This window comes from Anarhichas minor, unplaced genomic scaffold, assembly GCF_050575085.1.
Source record: "Anarhichas minor isolate MPS153535 unplaced genomic scaffold, ASM5057508v1 ptg000007l, whole genome shotgun sequence".
NCBI classification, from domain to species: Eukaryota; Metazoa; Chordata; class Actinopteri; order Perciformes; family Anarhichadidae; genus Anarhichas; species Anarhichas minor.
The window spans coordinates 8,788,957-8,808,301 of NW_027466453.1; the positions used below are offsets into that span (position 1 = coordinate 8,788,957).

General features: G+C 44.8%; 1 protein-coding gene across 1 annotated transcript; it reads left to right on the plus strand.

Annotated features, from left to right (window-relative positions):
- The first annotated feature begins 5,373 nt into the window (after nucleotides 1–5,373).
- c1ql1l2 (complement component 1, q subcomponent-like 1-like 2) lies at nucleotides 5,374–17,847 on the plus strand. Its single transcript, XM_076080084.1, has 2 exons — nucleotides 5,374–6,077; nucleotides 17,668–17,847. The coding sequence occupies exons 1-2, from the start codon at nucleotides 5,469–5,471 to the stop codon at nucleotides 17,845–17,847; spliced, it is 789 nt and encodes a 262-aa protein (XP_075936199.1). The 5' UTR covers nucleotides 5,374–5,468.
- The last annotated feature ends 1,498 nt before the right edge of the window (nucleotides 17,848–19,345 follow it).

The window sequence follows — 19,345 nt, forward strand, 5'->3', positions numbered from 1 at the left end:
CTTGATGGAACCATGGCTGCTGTGAGGAACACATGGCCTCAGGGTATTCTCTCTCTGTGTCTGTGTGTGTGTGTGTGTGTGTGTGTGTGTGTTGCTCACTTCCTCTGGAGTCATGTCCTTCACTGTTTCTGCATTCACCTGGATATTCTGTGCACTACAGAGCGCGTCAGCAAGAAATCACAGAGGCAGGGAGGGCTTAAAGCAAATACATATTAATTTTCTCTGCACATATATTAAACAACTCCTCCCCGGACTCACACATTGCCCTCCTCTGAGTTCTCTCTCTGACATAAACAAGCACACACACACACACACACACACACACACACACACACACACGTATTCCACAGATACTTTACAGCAGCCGTGGGCAATTCCCCTCCGATATCAGCCTTTTTCCTTCAAATGCACAAATGCACCATCTCCCCTTCACTCACCGTCCTCAATTTTTTGACTTCCTTGTCTCCCCCCCACACCACCCACACCCCCACCCTTCTCTAAACCACCTCAGTGGGTGCCAAGCAGTCACAGCAGTGGCTTGATCCAGGCACTTATGAAAGGAGCTCTTTGATAAGCATCGGCCAGGAGCAACACAAGGGAAGCAATCAGAGACACAAACTCAACTAGAGATGAGGCATCTACTGTGTTTGCTTGTGGTGTTGTTTTGTTTCTTTGACCTGTTAAACTTCACTCTTGAAAAAAACAACTCTCTAAGTCTATTTTTTATTTTTATTTTTTACTCTTCCATGTTTTTGTGGTTTTCCCTTGTGCACTTCTGAAACATTTGGAGACACATTTGTCTGTCTCCCCATCTCTTTGTAACCAGGGAGAACAACAAAGTGATTAAAAGCGTTTGAGGTGTGTTTGGATGTGGCTGATGTCTGGACACAGTGAGGTTGTGGTTTCCTGTTCTCTTCTTGTCCTCGCATCCGCTCACTTATTGTGTTTCAAGAGCCTTCTCTTTCATCACAGTCCGATCAACTGTGCAATACAATATCTGAGCTCTTTTTTAATACAAATTAACATCACAGCAGTCTTATTTTGATAGGATTGGCCATCATTTCTACTGGTTACAATAATATTTAAAGGTGATATTGTTATGCGATTATATTATAATATTATATATTTGAATTTCAATATGCCATCACCATACAGTAACACTAGCCTGATATGCACTCAAATAAGGTTCTGGTTAACGGTTTGAGTAAATAATTATTTAAAATTAGATTGTCAATAAGAAGAAGATAACATCAGTGGTGTAGTCTAACTGTAGCTACCTGTTCAGCGCCACACAACAACAGACCGACAAAGGTTTGTGACTAGACGGTGAGCACAGTGTAGCATTTAGCAGCTGAAGAGCCAGATATTACTCTGAGGAGTTGGTGGAGACCAAAAACAGAGCTAAAAGGACTGTGAACATGAGGCTCCGATTTAACAGGTGAATGACTCAAAGTAAATGCTACTGTTGGTTCGTTAATGCTGGATGTGTAAATAAACAACAGTTTGCTCTCCATATCAACTTCAAAAGGTGAATACATGTCAATGTTGTGTTCACAGCTTCTGGCAAAAACAAAAATTGTTTAAAGCATTTAATTAGGATAAATTACCAAAACAATTACCACACCTGCAAAGTTAACACAATACAAGGACAAATTATTTTGAAATTTCCTCAATTTTTTTTTTCTATTTTGGAACGTCTAATACCTGAAAACATTGTTGTGTCACACTATCGCCCCCCGGTCCACTCCCCACTGAGCAGTGCTAAAAACAACCAGTGCAAAGAAAAGGTTAGGAACGTGTGTCTGGTTTCCCACCTGCCAACAATGCCACATGTGTTGGCTGGAACAAATCACGCCGGAGGGGCTACAACCCAACCTCTGCAGTGGATACGAACTTTACCCCCGAACTGTTTTTAAAGAATCTGACGTCTATAAGACATCCCCAAAATGCAACTCATGTCATTAAAATCTGTCTCCACCACACGCAGCAATTCAGGGTTTCACAAAATGTCACTCCCATTAAAATACGTGTTGTCATGACTGCCATCGACAGTCTGGATTCTCTCCCTAGATGCGCCAACAAATCAAGCAAAACAAACCAGCTCCACCGACATGAAGCTCAGCTGTAAACTCCCTCTCCGCGTTGCACCTCTCGCTCCCCTTTTGCCTCTCTATTGCTTGTCTTCCACATCTTTCTCATCTCTCTTTCATCGCTACCGCTCTCTGTTTGTCCTCCCTGGTGTGCATTGATCTCTGTGGTTCAGAGATTTAGAGATTTGGGGCACAGTGATCTCCCTGGCAGTTACAGCCGACAGGTGTGAAGAACAAACAATGGCCCCCTAAACAAACCCCAAAACCAATTTTGGGCTTGTGTGCTTCCTCACATAGGCAAACTGCATGTCTGTTATGAGGAATACAACAAAACAGGCAAATTTGCATTGCAGGCACACCTGGTGTGCCAGTTATTTGGGTATGTCCACAGACTATGCTCAGTGATAAATTATACAACCAACTGGTGATGCCGTAAGTTTGCAACTGAAGTTTAATGATGATGAAGAGAGAGAAATGCAACAAAATAACTGGAGATATGTCAAGTGTAGTGATGACAAATAGCCCGGCATCCTGCTCATTGATCCATCTCAATCCGTCACAAGTGCTCAACCCAGTTCAGGCACAAACAGTCCTATCTAAGCCAGGAATGGGCAACCATGTGAAAGACAAGAATTTGCAGATTTGTATTCCAACCGATGACTACGCCATCTGATTCCACTGATTAGTACAACTTTAAACAGAGAGGTGGAACCGATCATTGAAAACACCTGGTGGATTACAATCCTGTTGACTCTTAATCCTCTTTAATCGGTGCATTAATCCAAAAATGTGTTTACGTCATAACGTAAAGACCTATAGAAAAGACTACTACTCCTTCAAATGTACTATGAACAAACAGCATATATACAGTATATATATATACAATCATGGGTAAAACTTCAGCCGTTGGATTCTGAAGAAATCTTTTGTCAAAAGATCCTTCCAGGCCACACCCCCAAAAACTGTGATTGTGAAAAATGATTGTTGTGTGTTGCGCTGCACCGCATCAATCCTGGGACTACTTTTCAAAGAACTTCAGCCCATTGCTGTCTGCGTTTCCATAGCGGTCCAAAGACGAGACTGCCGAGGGCTCCTGCTGGTCGCGTGGGTTAATCAAATATAGGTTTTGTCTCGCTGCAATGGCATTTCCTGTCGCTGTGTGTTTACTGAGGCACGCTGCATGTAATTACTGAAATGCTGAGGAAGAAAATGAAACTAAGAGCGTTTGTCTGTTGAGTGTTTGAAATAATTTGTGCTTAAGAATGTAACCGCCATGAAACAATCAGAAAATATTTTTTCTCACGTTGACAGCAATGCAGCGCTCTCTCTCTCTCTCTTCTACCGCTCGCCCTCTTAGCTCGGTGGCATGATCAATTTTCTCTCTCTCTCTCTCTCTCTCTGTCTATTTTAAAAAGAGTGGGGAAGCCGCCTAACTTTACTTTTAACGCTAGCAAACACAAGGTTTAACTCTTTTTGTTGGGTATAGGTAGAACCCATGGAAGGGTTCCAAGTGGAACCTTTATAAAAGGTCCTACCAGGAACCAAAAGAGGTTCTCTTGTGGGGACAGGCCGGAGAACCCTATATCATTTAGAATTTTGTGACATTGAACTGCGTTGCGCTACCAGCTGTACCAGCCGATATCAATTTTTACCATTGCCTCCGTGAGGCTGACACCTTTTTTTACCAATCAGCAGCTCATATTGACACGGACGTACCATATTCTCTCCATCCAACTTGAGCGATTTGTCCATTTTGTGTTCTGAACTATACTGAGACGGAAAAACACCGAAGACTGACCTCTCTGCAAACACAACACATATTTCACATGATGACTATGTTTGTATCTACAGTCTTTGTCATTTGCTTTCCCACTTCACCATTCATCACTCTACGGGATGAAAATGTCAAACAAATGACATCACTGCTTTATATAGATTTTTTTTTTCCTCCCATGCAGGACCCTTGATTTGATAAAAACCATGAAATCAATAACTAAAAAAAAGACACCAATAAGAAACGGTGTCAGCACATTCAGGTGGCAAAGAGGGGAATAAAATATCAGCAGAAGAGCGTAAATGTCGGTGGCCCTTAGCGGAAGGATAGATTGGCTGCTTTTACCCTTAACAATTGACCCTATGTGATGTGCCACTAAGACCAATAAAGAAAAAGTTGTTAAACAGTTATTAGTGGTATGTGATGTACCACTAAGACTCTTCTTCTACGTGTTATTGCAACGTTTCATTTATATTACAGGTCAAGCTGTTGGCGTATGAACGCCTTTCTTGGCATTAACTTTTGTAATTAGCACCTTTTTCTTTCATTTGAAAAGCTGTTAGCACTTCCCAGCATAGCAGATTACGTGTTGCCTTGTGTCTGTGCACATATATGCATGAATCTCTAGGACCCTCCTCCAGGAAAAGAACAAAAAAAAGAAAAGATTGTCTATCCACAGCTCCATCTTTATTTTTAGAGTCTGGATGCTGATGAGAGAGAGGAGAAAGTCAGGGAGTGAGAAACGGCATGAAGAGTGGGGAGAAAGAGGGAGGGCAAGGGGAGAAGAAAAGAGAGAGATGAAAGAGGGGGAGCAAGATGGTCGGGGGGGGGGGGGGGGGGGGGGGGTGTTGTGTTGGTGATTCGGTGGTTCAGGAGAGTGGTAGAAAGAAATGCAGTGTGATGAGAGTCCTTCCTCTGAGTGAGCCGGAGAGAGAGAAGGGGACGTAACCACACCAACCTCTCACTCGATGGGGGAGCAGAAGGGAGGGTGTGTGGGGGGGCTCCGCTGCTACTGCCGTATAAAAAGCCAAGCCTGAGAATCCGGCACCACAAACTCACCACACATACATACACACACATACACACACACACGCACACACAGATCCAGTGGCTGCTCAGTATCTTTCACACTCACCCACTCTCATCCTTTTCTCTCTCTCTCTCTCTCTCTCTCTCTCTCTCCCCCTCTCTCTCTCTCTCTCCCTCTCTCTCTCCGTCTCTCACTCCATTCCTCTGGGATATGCATCCTTCTTGCTTCTTCTCACAAGTCAGATTGTGTTTGTAAGTACAGGCTGAATGTCTCCCTGTGTGTGCTTGGGTTTCCGCAGGTCTTTATGCATGTGTGAGTGACTGCATGCCTACTTTAGTGTGACTGAGCAGAACACTGAGGAGTATCAAGTGTATGTGGGTCTCCGTCTCGCCCTCACACACTCGCTGGTCCTCTCGCAACTCTTCTCGGGATCTCCGGATCCCTTCCGACGGTGACAGGCTCCCCACACCAAGCAGTCACCATTTCCGCCCCCGGGAGACCCACGCTGGCAGCGCAGCCCCTTCCCCGACTCAGCATCGGGAGGAAGACCCTGGTGGCGGCTGCCGTAGGGGTTATGCTGGTCCTGGTGCTGGTGGTCCTCATCCCCGTGCTCGTCAGCTCTGTGGGTACAGATGCCAGCCACTATGAGATGCTGGGCACCTGTCGTATGGTGTGCGACCCCTACCTGAACAAGGGCACTCCGGCCAGCAGCACCAGCTCCACCGGTCTCCAGGCTGAGGCAGAGGCGTTGAGCGACCACGGCAACGTGCTTCCACCCTCCACCTTACTGCAGGGCCCACAGGGCAAGCCTGGCAGGCCAGGCAAGCCCGGACCACCGGGACCACCTGGGGAACCGGGTCCACCTGGACCTGCGGGGCCTCCTGGTGACAGAGGGGATCAGGGACGGACTGGGATTTTGGGTCTGGGGGAGAACGGAGCTATCAGCACGGCCACCTACAGCACAGTGCCTCGGGTGGCCTTCTATGCAGGGCTTAAGAACCCCCACGAAGGCTACGAGATCCTCAAGTTTGACGACGTGGTCACCAACCTAGGCAACAACTACGATGGCATTTCGGGCAAGTTCATCTGCAGCATACCAGGCACATACTTCTTCATCTACCACGTGCTGATGAGAGGAGGAGATGGCACCAGCATGTGGGCAGACCTCTGCAAGAATGGCCAGGTTAGTGCTTTGAAAGTTTTTCTGAGTTTCCTTTCCTCAGTGTAAGCGATACCCGACTGCCCTGATGCTCACTCTCTTCCCGTCCCTCGCTGCCTGCCTCTGTCGCGCTCTCTCTTTAAAAAAAAAATCCACATTGTATGGAACCGATCATTCAAAAAGCCAGGGAATAAAAAGTGACATTGTGAGGCAAGCGTGCGCATCTGCCGTGCGCCTCGGAAGCCAAGAGCGCACAGCTGTGGCACCCCGCGCGCCTGGAGATAAAGATGTGTTGACTGGCTGCAGCCCGCGACCCCTCTTCGCATGATGCGTCCTGACATTGCCGCGTCCCCGCGATCCAAAGGACGGTCACGGTTTGGGGTGAACGGGGGAGTGCACGCCGATATTTTTGCCTTTACGCAGTAAAATTCGGAACTTTTGGCCATTCCGCTTTTTCTGAATTAGTATTGATATCTAGAGGAATTGACTGGATACATTTAAAGTGTTTCGTTTTCGAGTGATTGTATCGTATTTCGATTGCTGTTATAGTTACGCTTGTATTATTATAATTATTATGATTATAATCATTACTGCACGAGCCATGCTCGAGCCGTGTCAAGCCATGTTAAATTGATCTCGTATAACTTTTAAACTCTGTGAGCGTCAGTGGCTTGTCTGCGCTGCAAGTGTATAGAGAGGAGGGGGGATATTAGACATTTCGCCTATAATATTTAGACCATAGGCTACTGCTGTCCGTGCGAGCCCACCGGAATGTGCTGACTGTCCATCGATGCACCCATCCGTCTTCGCAGTCGTGTTAAATGCATTAGGACGTCTACATGATCTATTCTCGGCTTCTTTGATGCATCGTTTTAATGGGGCTCTAATTCTATTTTTGCGCCCCGGAGGGTCTTCTCAGATTGGTTAATGTGTGCCTTCCGATCAGCCGTCAGATCTGTTGTCTTCAAAGTTGCTCCGAAATACGTGTTGCCTGTAAAAAAAAAAAAAAGAAAAAAAAAAAAAAGAAAGATGGGTGTTACGCCGCAGTTATTGCAGATCTTGTTTGCTTTGTTTGCTCACGCTGCAAACTGCGTCTCTTTCACATAGTTTGTTGCCAGTATTATGACAAACGTGAAAATTGGAAAATGTATGAATGAATGAAAAATCTGCTAAGAAGCAACCAGCCACTTAAACAAAAATGCTTATATGCTACAGTACGTTTTCACACTCGATCCATCAAGTACAATTTCAGTGACATGCTCAAAAAACATGCAACATTTCATCACTTTATTTCTTTCCACCGTAATCTTTATACTCAAACTGAATTGTACACATGGAGACACAGTAGCCTACTGTAATGACAGATGCTGCATGGTGACACACTAAGTCAGATCCCACTCACACTTGCACAGGAAACGCTTCATTTGCGGCCCTTTTCATGCAACGCTTTGGGATTTCTGATTCACCATCGTCAGGTTGTTCTACAGTCAGAGACACAGAGCTCTGCAATGAGATGAGATAAGTAATAAGATCGGATCCTCCAACCGTCATTTCAAATCATGTCCCAAGCAGCCTCTGCGACCTGTTTCACGTCTGCTGGCTGTGAAATAATGTTATTTTTCTCAGGTTTTTGGGGGGTAAATGCCAAGTGGAATAGGAAAAAAAATCATGTGAATTAATAAACGGAGAGTTAAATTAAAGCCGAAATATGTTGGGATCAATAATAAATAAATAAATAAAGAGCTGGCATGGGCTGTGTAGGGTGAAGCTGCACTCTCACCAAGGCAGCCAGAGGTTAATTCCTTTACCCTCGCCAAGTTCACAGCACGCAAAAAAAAAACAGAGTTACAGCAATCTCCTTCTATATAATGTCTCACTCAAGAGTAATGTTTATGGGTGGGCGTAAAAGCATTGATATATAATAGGGAAAGAAGAGCATATGTTCCTATAAAACGCCTTCTGTTCCCGCTCCGTTGTGCTCCCAAGAGGAGGTTGCGGAGGTACTTAAGTTAGACGAACGCAGTTGTGCATCTCCAGAGACCCGCGTAATGTTTATAAAGTGGTAACTGCATCTATTTCTCTATAGCTTATGCATAAACACGCTGTCCTCTCGCCGCGGCGTTTATTAGCTGGTGTGTTTGGCTGATGGAGAAGGCCCCATGAGCCTCAGTCTGTGTAAGCGACTGTGAATGGTTATAAATGTTGGGCCAACTCATGCTACATCATTGATGAAGTGCCCAGAGTCAAAGTGAAGCCCCTGCAGTCACACCGGTGCTTTCCTCAGCTCATTAAGGCCGCAAAAAAAGCTACACCGTGGGTCAGGACAGAGGAGGCTAGGGAATTGTGGACAATACTAGTATTTTATCATCTTTTGGCTTTAGTGAAGCGGCGGGTTTCCAAGCCCTGCAGTGCTGTTTCACTCCAGCGTGTGCTCCTCCCACTCAAGGGGTTCTTACAAGCTGTGTCTAACATCAGCATCCATAGGTTACTTCATTTCTTCTCCTCTGCTTCCCCTTCCACGGCGCAACACAAGAATCCCAGCACTGTCCTCAAAAAACTTTGACACTTTTCAAGTTAGACCAAAAAGTGTGAGAGTGAGCTTCCTGGTAAACAAACAAAATAGGAAATCTATTTTCAGCACAGCACACTTTGCGACACACGCTTTCCGCGTTCCCTTCCACACACCCTTTCGGCTTCTTCGCCGTCTGCTCTTTCACTCGTGTGCCAAATTGTTCCGGCCGATCCGAAAATCTCAGCAGTAAATCAATGCTCTGTTATAACCTGTCTTGTACAAGCCCCGAGAGAGACACAGCGGTGACAATGAGGACAAGTTCAATGGATACAGTAGCAGGGAGAGAGAGAGAAAAGAGCATAGTTATTGTGCTATTGTGCCATCAAGTCTGTTTAATTGTAATTAAAAAGCTTGAACCAGATCCAAGATGTGTTTGCGCTTCTCCTCTCCATTCCCTTCTTAATATTGTTATTAATCCGCAAAACCGTTTCAGAGTTAATTAAAAGCAATGACTTCAGCGTCAGTCTCTCAAGAGGACCATAGTGAATAATCACTCTGTCTCCTCCTTTAATAAGCTTCAACGTCCTTCGTGCACATGGCTCTTCCTTAGCAATTACCGCTGCAGTCTCCTCCTCACACACACACACACGCTCACACCACACACACGCATGCCCCCCCCCCTCCTTTTCACCACACCCTCACAACCCAATGCCTCAACCCACACTGTGCACTGCCCTCCATCTCTCCTCTATATCAGGTCTGCAGACGTTCACTTTTCCGAAAGGAGAAGAAAGTTTTCATCTTAAAAAGGAAAACTTCTTTCAAAAAAATAAATAAAAAAAAGCAGCACAACAGAATCGATTTGCCGACACACAATGCCATCAATGTCTTCAAGTGATGCATTGCACTGTAAGAGAATAAGTTAAAGCGTACCATCCTTTTCTTAGATTTTGTTTTTGCGCTTGAATCACAGGGAAGAGATGCTGTCTATTTAGTTGTTTTTTTCTAACCTTTAAGTGTTGCTCAAGTTCAGTCGCGTGTCATTTCCTTCTCACACCATTCCCCTCAGTACATCATTGGCACCTCCTGGGGGGGGGGGGGGGGGTGCACACAGACACAAGACTATCCATCCTGTTGCTGGGTATCCAGGTGAAACCCACGCATTGTGTTCAGCATGTGGTGACGATCGCGACATCCAAAGTAAGAGCAGAGCCGTCTGGATGAGGTCTGCTCTGTTTGATTTGGTTATAAACTGTAATGAAAGGTGTGGACACTCCATTAACTAGCTTGTCCCTCAAGATGGGCTGGAGGTCTTTGTTGATTATCTTTTTTTTTTGTTTTTACAGGTGTTTTGCAATTTCAGTCCAAAAATATAGCAAGCGAGGTATCTACACACGCGTACAGCAGCACTTCGACTTGATTGATTTTAATATTCTGGTAATGTTCAGACCTGCTATTCTTCATCGTGGTGTGACTTCAGCACTGAGAGGCCTCTGTGCGTCTGCCTGGTGTAACAGAGAGACTCTGTCTGAAATAGACAGACGGGGTTTGAGAGAGAGCCACCCTCAGTCCCTCAGCCTCTTCGTCTGCGGTATTGATCCCCTTATGTGTACGTGTGCGTCTCTTTCCTTCTTCTGACAGACCCATTTCTTCCTGCGTGATGTATACTGTGGCATATCTTCTATAATCAGCCCGAGAGGTAGTGGAGGCGGACCTTTGGCCTTGATCTGCTGTGTAATTGGACATTGGATTTGACACTCTGCCGAGTGGAACATTAGAGCCGGTCTAATTAGGTGCGAGGGCTATCAAATGAAGATTGGCCCCATGTTGTTAGGAAATACCACACAGATTGGAAATGTCAAGATGACACGGGCTGTCATCGGCGAGGAACGGGCGAGAAAATCATTTATTGGTGAAGTTTCAAAACTTGCACGGAAACTGCCCACCCAGTCGTCTGCAATAATTATAGTTCCTTTAAAACATTTTACACCCTGAGCTCCACAGAGAGAGAGATATTAGTGCACACACTCACCGCGCCCGGCATCTCAGCCTAAGTAGCTCATGAAAATGCTGCTATAATGTCTCGTGTATTGGTGAGAGCGAAAACATACGGTCTAAAATAGGATTGTCTCCGGTGGCTGACTGACTCAGGGATGCTATGGTGTTGACTCACAAGAGTTCTTCATTATAATGAGGGCCATATGGGAGATAGACAAGTGCCCCTGGCCCTCTTATGCAAACATCTCTCTCTCCGTCTCTCTCCCCACGCCCCTGACATTTAGCCGGTCCCCCGAATTCAGTCTTCAGTGATACCCACAATTATCCTCTCCGTCTTCACGGGGGAAGCAGCAAGTCAATGGCTTCGAAATGACTCAGAGTCTGCTACATAAATCAATGTGTTTAACACCTACTACCCCCTCCCCTTTAAAACGAAATTGGGTGAGACAGTAAGAGAGGATGAATCGGCTACTGTATGAAAAATGCATGTCACAGCAAAGCTGACAGTCTGCCTCTCATCCAACACTCGTACAGAAACTCTCTTCGCCTCATTTTTAGAGAGTCTTTTTTTCGTTGAAGAATAAAGGGGAAATCTCAGCGCCTCTGGGTTACTAGGAAGCACGCTGGAAGAAAAACAGGCTTAGTGGGAACAAAGGTTGAACATTTTGCCGTAAAAGTCTCTTTTTTCAGACGATACCGGGAGCAGTGATTGTGGTCTTGGGTGTCGGGGGCTGGAGGCACACAGTGCTGTGTATCTCAGTAATTAACTGAGCGTGATGAGTCAGACACAAGAGAGAAAAGAGCGGCTGGATCGCAGGTCAAAGTGGACGCCTCTTTTCTCCCCCACCACTGTTTCCTCTGACAAGCCTCTCGCAGCGGCTCTTTCAAGAAGAGCAGTCTTGATTTCATCCTCTTTGTTGCCCGCTGATACAATTGCAACACGGCTATTCTGGCCTCTGTATGGTTTCTACAGCATTTGGATTGAATGTCGGTGATGAGCTAACGCCTGACACCAGATTCAGCATCGGTGTCAGCAATTTCATAAAACAGCGAGAGGTTTTGTGCAGCAAAGTCATTCTGTTTTTTTTAAAGGAGGCTGAGCAGGTACAAAACGAACAGCTGGTGAAATTAATTCAGGAAGCCTTTTCCTACTCTCGTCTGACAGATGGCGAATCTCCTCTTACCATTTCATTCGTCTTATCATGTTTTCACTTAAGTTCCTTCGACAAAATAAACCGGTAACATATGGGGGAGGACCTGGCGCTTTCTGACACAATTCTCTTGCAACCCCATTGTAGTTTCCTGCTCTCATTAGTTCTGTAAAATTGCATCTCGTGCGCACCGAAATGCACGTGGACGTGTGTGTTTGCGTGTGTCTCCTTGGCTCTCTGTGTGTGTGTGTGTGTGTGTGTGTGTGTGTTGCAGCAAAATGTTGGACCGGGCTCAATAGCTGTGGCAAGCTATCTAAGCTGCTATTAGGCATGCAGTTCACGGCTGGAATGTTCAAACACAATTAGACGGCAGTACACTTTGATTTAAAGAGGACCAATAGACCCCGTCGATCCAAAATGGAGGCTCAACATCAAGTCAACAAATCCCTGTCAGCGAGACTTGTCCTTGTAACGGTGACAAAGCCTCTCGTAAGATGTCCCAGTGGGACGTTGCTGGCTCCTCCTGCACCAGACACAACAGATAAAACTTCAAATTGTCCCGCTTTTCACACACCAGCATCCTAATAAGGTTTTAGAACAGACGCACACTACAGCTGCTGCAGGAAAAATAATGTAAAATGCCTTTTTAACAGACGCAGTTTTATCATTTTGTCATTGAGGAGCGGTGAGTCAGTATTTTTAAAAAAATGTGCGACAACTTGAGCTCAGATTCCTCACATAAACACCCGTAATACTGCTAACTGTGATGTTCACATCCACAGCTACTGTACACACAGCGCACACGTTAAGAGAATCCACAACTCCCTTTTCCTGCCACGCATTAAGGCCGAGCACGGCGTTGAATTTCCAGTTTCTCCACTCAGAATATTATTCAATCAAAGCCATCACGTTGACGATATGACGGATACAAACACGCGCGAGCAGCCAGAGGGAAGACAACATCGCCTGACACCTCATTTACCATGGCTGGAGCCGGCGCTCGCAGCCTCGTGCTTTGTTTGTCTTGTCAAAGTTCCTCTACATATTCAGCGTCAAGGTCACGCACTGCCAGTTGGCTGTTTTTGTCTCCTGCTCATCTCTCGCTATACATCTGCCATACCCGGCTATCCCAACCTCATATCCCTAAGTTCCTAGTGTGCAGTGAAAACAAGAAAAAAAAGAAATGAAAAATAGCTCCAATAGGAGCTCCCTGATCATTATTTCAAAAATAGTGAGGCTTTATTCATGCGTGCTGATCATTGGAAGCAAACAAAGGAGGCCTAGACTAGGCAGTTAGTCTCAGAAGGGGATAAGAAACCATTAGAGCAAAGAAACACAACAAGACTAAAATATCGTTGTGGAAGAACTGGAAGGATTTCAGGGAAGTTTGCTTTCATCAGGGCTTTGCTCATTCCGTCTCTGCTGAAGGAAAATGTTATATTTATAATGTCCTCCTCCCCACAAGAAGAAAAGAAAACACAGAAATCATGCACAGTCAGATGGCTTAAATTCCTTAAAGTGCAAATGAAGAGAATAATTTAAAGGTATTACACATCGTTGACATTGCCAGAGGATCCCAGGTCCACGTGTGAACACCTAGAAAGCACATTTTTTTTTGAAAAAGTTTCATTAAAATCCCAACTGACAAATCCTCCTGAGCCATCATCACCCGCTCCCCTCGCCAACCCAAGGCGCTAACCCTCTAATAGGACGTTGTTGACTTTGCACGCTCGGGGGAGCATCATATCATATTAATATGCTCTGGACGGCGGCATCTCAGAATCAGAACAGGAGGCTTTGTTTGCACGTCGATATGAGCTGCGCTAGATTTAATCAACAGGATAAACAATGAAAAAAGAACAATATTCCATATATTACTCCATCTTAAAAAACCTCTCCTCAGAATGAAATTATTCAGATTAGGCTTCACGGCGCTCGCACACTAATACCAACGTGACTTTCACTGTCGATGGCATGTTGTTAAAAAGTTTTGAGACACCCTCGAAACATAACGCGGGTCATTTTGCAGTAAAGTCCTGAGGATTGTCGTTAGGACTGAAATGTCGCTCTATATAAATGACTCCCCGAGTGTCGCGCACACATGTTCTTTTAAACTCACCAGGGTCACTATAGAGGTTTTGTAATGCCCCGTCATTGTTCATTTCGCCTTCCGTTGCAGCATTGAGTTGTTTTAAAAAAATTTTATTTTCATTGACAAAAGATCCATTGAGATGGCTGAAGGAGTGTCGACCTCGCTCCTCTCTGCTTCACAGCTTGATGCGGTGAGCCGGAGGACAAAAAAACATTTTGAGAATCACAAAAAAATAGCAAAATATTATATATAAAAGATCATGAATGATTTGAAGGCACAGTTATCTTGCAAGTAATAGAAATGGAAGGAAAAGAGTTTGAGAGACCTGCAGTACCATGAAGAGATGCTCTGTCATACAATGTTACCAACATACTGCAGCACCACAGCCTGGTCTTTTCCAGGTCTTTGCCTGCTTCAATGTAAGGAGTCACAGATATGGCACCTTACCACTTCAGTGCTTTCCACAGTGTAGCGGTGCTGGGAAAGGCTCACTCTAGCCTCCGGTGACTGTTTGTCATTGTGCTGCTCAGGAGAACAGCATTTAAGACTCTTACGAAATGGTCTGCTTTCTATAGCAGACTTTTATATCTTGTAGCATTTACAGCTTGCCAGTAATTGTAAGGCACAATTTGCCGGAGTCTACCACATGCTGTAACAGAAAGAACAGAGACACAGTTTAGTACAGTTTAGTAAAATAAACACTTTAATGTGTATTTTGGGTCTTTTCTTTCCACTCGTCTGGAAGAAAAAACTCAAACTCTTAAAACTGACCAGCGCGTGAAAGACGATGTTTTTGCCTGTAGTGTCTCCCCTTAAGACCCAACAATAATGAACAAACAAACCCAAATAGAAACTCTTGAAAATAAATTAATTAATCTTGAAATCATTGATTGGAATTGTGCAAAAACCTTATAATGTATTCATTTTTTATACACCTTAATGTCAGGAGAACCTGTTCCAGGCTAACAGCGATGCTTTCTGTGCTGTAGATCTCTGTCAGTAGCTCTAACCTTTGTCAATACGCCTATTGTCTGTGCTCCCTTAAATAGGCCAACTAATTATTGGGCATCCTCTATGCCGCCCGTTGGGTCAGCTTGTCGACACCCTGCTCGAAGAGTCACGATTTAAAGCTGTGTAGACAAACGCGGAGCCAAGGAAAGGGCCAGAATGGACTTCGGAGACCCGATAATGAGCCACAAGAAAATACTTCAAATGCACGTCAACTATTGATTTAGATTCAACCTTACTGACCAGACTAAGTGACTAATTGGCTTATTTAACCAACGGATACTTTAAAGGATGTACAGTGCTTTCCTTTTTTTTCCACCTCAAGAGAAAATAATGATCTTTTTCTTTTTCGATTATATTTAAGTTACGCCTGATGCAGTTCTCCTTGTTGGTACTGAGATACTGCACAGAATGGAAGCGTTTGGAGAGTGGCACATTTGTGGACGCTCTGCTCTGAAACAATGTTAGGTTAACGTTAACGCTTAAAGTTTTAATTCAGCATCTATAATGAGTGGACCGTTTAGGAATTACCACCCTTTTTATAGTCAATTTTAGGTGACCAAAGGTAGCTGTGCAGATTAACATGAAATGTAAATGAAGTCAATGTTTATATCTGAACCCTCCATCACAGTCCATTACTATCAGCAGTTTATGACCCATATAAACCCACAGACCTGGAGAGGCTCTGCCAGGACTGCACTGCCGCCAGATTTACTTCTTGCTTGTTTTGGGGGCTTTTTGCCGTCAGTCTGGTCTTTGATGCTGCAGTACTGCAAGTTGGACTGAGATGAAGTTGGCCATTAAACCCCCTTGGTTGTCTGAATGTTAAGGCTCATCATCCTGCAGCATCTCCCATATGAAATGGTAAATGGACTTGTACTTGTACAGCGCCTTTCTAGTCTTGCGGCCACTCAAAGCGCTTTTACATTACATATCATTCACCCATTCACATCCATTCACACACTGATGGCACAGCCTTCGGGAACAATTTGTGGTATGCCCAAGGACACGTCGACATGGACTAGAGGAGCTGGGGATCGAACCGCCGATCTTATGATTGAATGTATGTGTGTGTGTATGCATGCGTATGTGTAAAGTCTATTTACTGTTCTCAGGGGGTGAAAAAAAGTTGTGCAAAGCCTTTTTGTGGCTCTGCAAAATCTGATAAATTGCTTGAAGTGATGTCAGTTTAGGGGAGTGAGTTTACCAGACCTGTAGCTTGAGTTGCATTGTGGGTAATGTAGGCACCAGGTTTTGACAAGCAAGAAGAATGCATGGAATAAAAAAAAGGCGATATCTCTGGTTCTGCTGATATTGATCACTCTCAGTATTCTCTGTGTCTGTCCGGAATAAGGTTTATGTTTAAGACTGTTGTGGAGGATCATATCTAACTGGGCCTCAGCAGACAAAAGCACACACTGTATGCCGTGTCCAGTCTATGACCTTCATTGTATGTTAGTGCTGTTTTCTTTTAACTTTCTACTCACACTTTTTCAATTGTATGCATATTGTATTCTGCAAAAATAAGGCTAGAAACAGATCTTAAAAATTGCAACTTGAGATGCAGTATTTTGTATTCGTCATTCCTGATGATAATATGTACAATTAGTCTCCCTGTCACACACACACACACACACACACGCTTGAAAGCACAGCTATTGTTTCAGCGCCCATTTGGCATCGCAGCTAGCTTTCCTCTCCAGAGAGAGAGAACATGTTTGTGGTGCAGGTCTTAATAAGCCAGGACAGGTTATTTGGAAACAGCTCCAACATTTCCTTTAAGCCAGACCGGCAGAATACACACACACACACACACACACACACACACACACACACACACACACATACACAAAAAAGAAAACAGAGATAAAAAAGTCTCTATATACTCTTGTTACTCCTCACTATATATTTTGAAATATTCCTTCTTGCCTTCAGTGGGCATCCTTTGTGTTTCTTTTATAACAATTTGAGTCATTTCCTCCAGAAGGAGAAGCTCACAAAGCCAGCCTTGTTGTTGAGTTTCTGAGACTCTCTCTTCCCGTGGACCTTTTGTTCCAAGGTTGAATGTTAGGTCTTCCGTGGAAGACCGCTGGCTTGATTGAACCCATAAATCTGCTTGACAGAAAGGCCTGAGGTTTGACTGACCCTGTGGTTGGACCTGTAGGTTTAATATCTATATGAAGAACTATTTGTGCCATTGTGTAACTCCTATAACTTCAAAATGAAAAGAAATGTTTTTGTTTATAACTATTATTTGGTACATGACTCTTTCTCCCTCTGTGCAAAGGATGTAACTATATCGAGTGGTGCAGCAGTTTTTAGGTTGTTTGTTTCACGATTTTGGTCTCGTCAATTATCAGAATATCTAATAACCTCATCAATAGATATAAATACTAATGTGGTGATCTTTACGCCGTGGAAGAAGGAAGACTAGATTTTGGTGGAGAGCTGAATCCAGGCATGGCTCCAAAAATCTTCGGATGGATTTTATACATCACTCTGAAATAGGGCCTTTTTTTTTTTTAACATGTTCCCTGTTTTCTCATCAACTCCTGCACTTTCTCGAACAGAAAAAAAAAAAAATCTATAAAAACTTCTAATTTCCTACCAGCGTGTATTTTTCTGCAGAAAAATCCAGATGATTTTCCAGAGAATTGTGCAGCCTTGGTAGCTCTGTTTTACAATAATGGAGACAGGGAACACTAACGCTATCTGTCCATCTGTGTGTGAGAGGATGACAACCTATTTGGGTGTTTTTTTCTAAATTAATTATTAACCCACTGTCCTGATATGCGCCGTCGCTAACGAGCCTACCCATTTCTCCTACATGTTCGTCTGTCCCTGTTCGTCCAGGTTCGTGCCAGCGCCATCGCCCAAGACGCTGACCAGAACTACGACTACGCCTCCAACAGCGTCATCCTCCATCTGGACGCCGGCGACGAGATATACATCAAACTGGACGGAGGCAAAGCCCACGGAGGAAACAACAACAAGTACAGCACCTTCTCCGGCTTCATCCTCTACGCCGACTGAGAGCAGACAGACACAGAGGCAGTCAGTGGGGAAGAGATTGAGCGAAAGGAGTTGTGGGGGTGGGGTGGGGGTTTGAGGGGGGGGGGGGGGGTGAATGTGTGTTAAAAGCTGGAATGCTTTCTAGTTTTCCTAATTCTCTCCATCATCATGGACACTTCTGCTTCGTAAATTCATCAGCCGAGACATCCAGGCTCTGTAGCCGAGTTCTGGATGCAAAGCTCCCGAAGGACACACTGCGTGGGGGGCCGGGGCGGGAGTGGGCCGCTTTCTTTCCCCCCCTGACACTCCTCGCCACGATGCCGACGCGTCGGCAAGCTCCTCGCTTTCGGTGTCTCTCCTCTTCAGACCTGCTCCATTGCACCGAAATATCAACATACAAAAATGAAAACCCCGCAAAAGTGGACAACCTCACCTCTTCTCTCCACAGTGGCAACGGTCGGCCGCGCTGCCGGTGGACTCGATTGACTCAAACTCGTGGTGTTGTTCCGTGCAATTTTCCTTAGAGTGTGTTTATATTTTGTAGACATGCATAATAATCTACAAACAAAAAAAGAAAAAAATGAATATATTTGTCCCGTGTGAAGATATCCTGTTTGACTGAGAGAGCGGGGTTTGTGAGATGTTATTTGTAATGCAGCTCAGACATCTAACAGCTGGAAAAGAAATTCTAGGAGAAAAAATAGGGCTAGGGCCCAAAAGGTTAAGGCTGTCAGTGTTTCGTGGCAGTGGGTGAGTTTCTTCATCGCTGGGATGCAGCAAGGTACCTATATAATGTTCATGTGGAGAATAACAGTACATTCTGCACTGTACCTTCCAATGTAAAGGGAAACATCTCACATTGACAATATCTTTACTACTAACCACCTCAACACTGTTCGCTCGCGCACACACACACACACACACACACACACACACACACAATGATGTCCCGCTGATGTTCAGATTAAAAATAAGAGTTCAAATCGTCTCCTCAATGTTCTAGTTTTATGTAGACGCTCTACCGGCCACGTGCTGAAGCAACGTCTTCGGATGCAGAGGTAACCTAGTCGAAGAGGTCTTTCTTCTTCTCTGCTGTGCTGACCTCCGAGCCTTCTCGTGCTCAACAACAAAAAAAGTGGCTCCTTAAGTGGAGGCCCAGGGGGGAGAAAGTCACAGAGAAGGAGAGAGAGAGACTGAGAAGTGAGTGAGGCAGTGGGAGGCAGGTGGAGGGGGCGTGTTAAGCACGGTAACAGTGAGCGGCCAATTTTTCAGTTTCAGTGTCTCTGAGCTTCACTGGATGTCATCCATTCATTAGCTGCATACTCACTGACACAGGCATTATGGTAATATTTACTCAACATGGCGGCCTGACAGCTTGCTTGAGAATGAAACTGATTGGGTGAGTGACTTGGTCAATCACCACTGCACGTTTGTGTGTGCGTGCGTGTGTGTGTGTGTGTGTGTGTGTGCACGTGTGGGTATGCGTGCGTATGTGCATACCAGTGAGCGTCTGCATTCT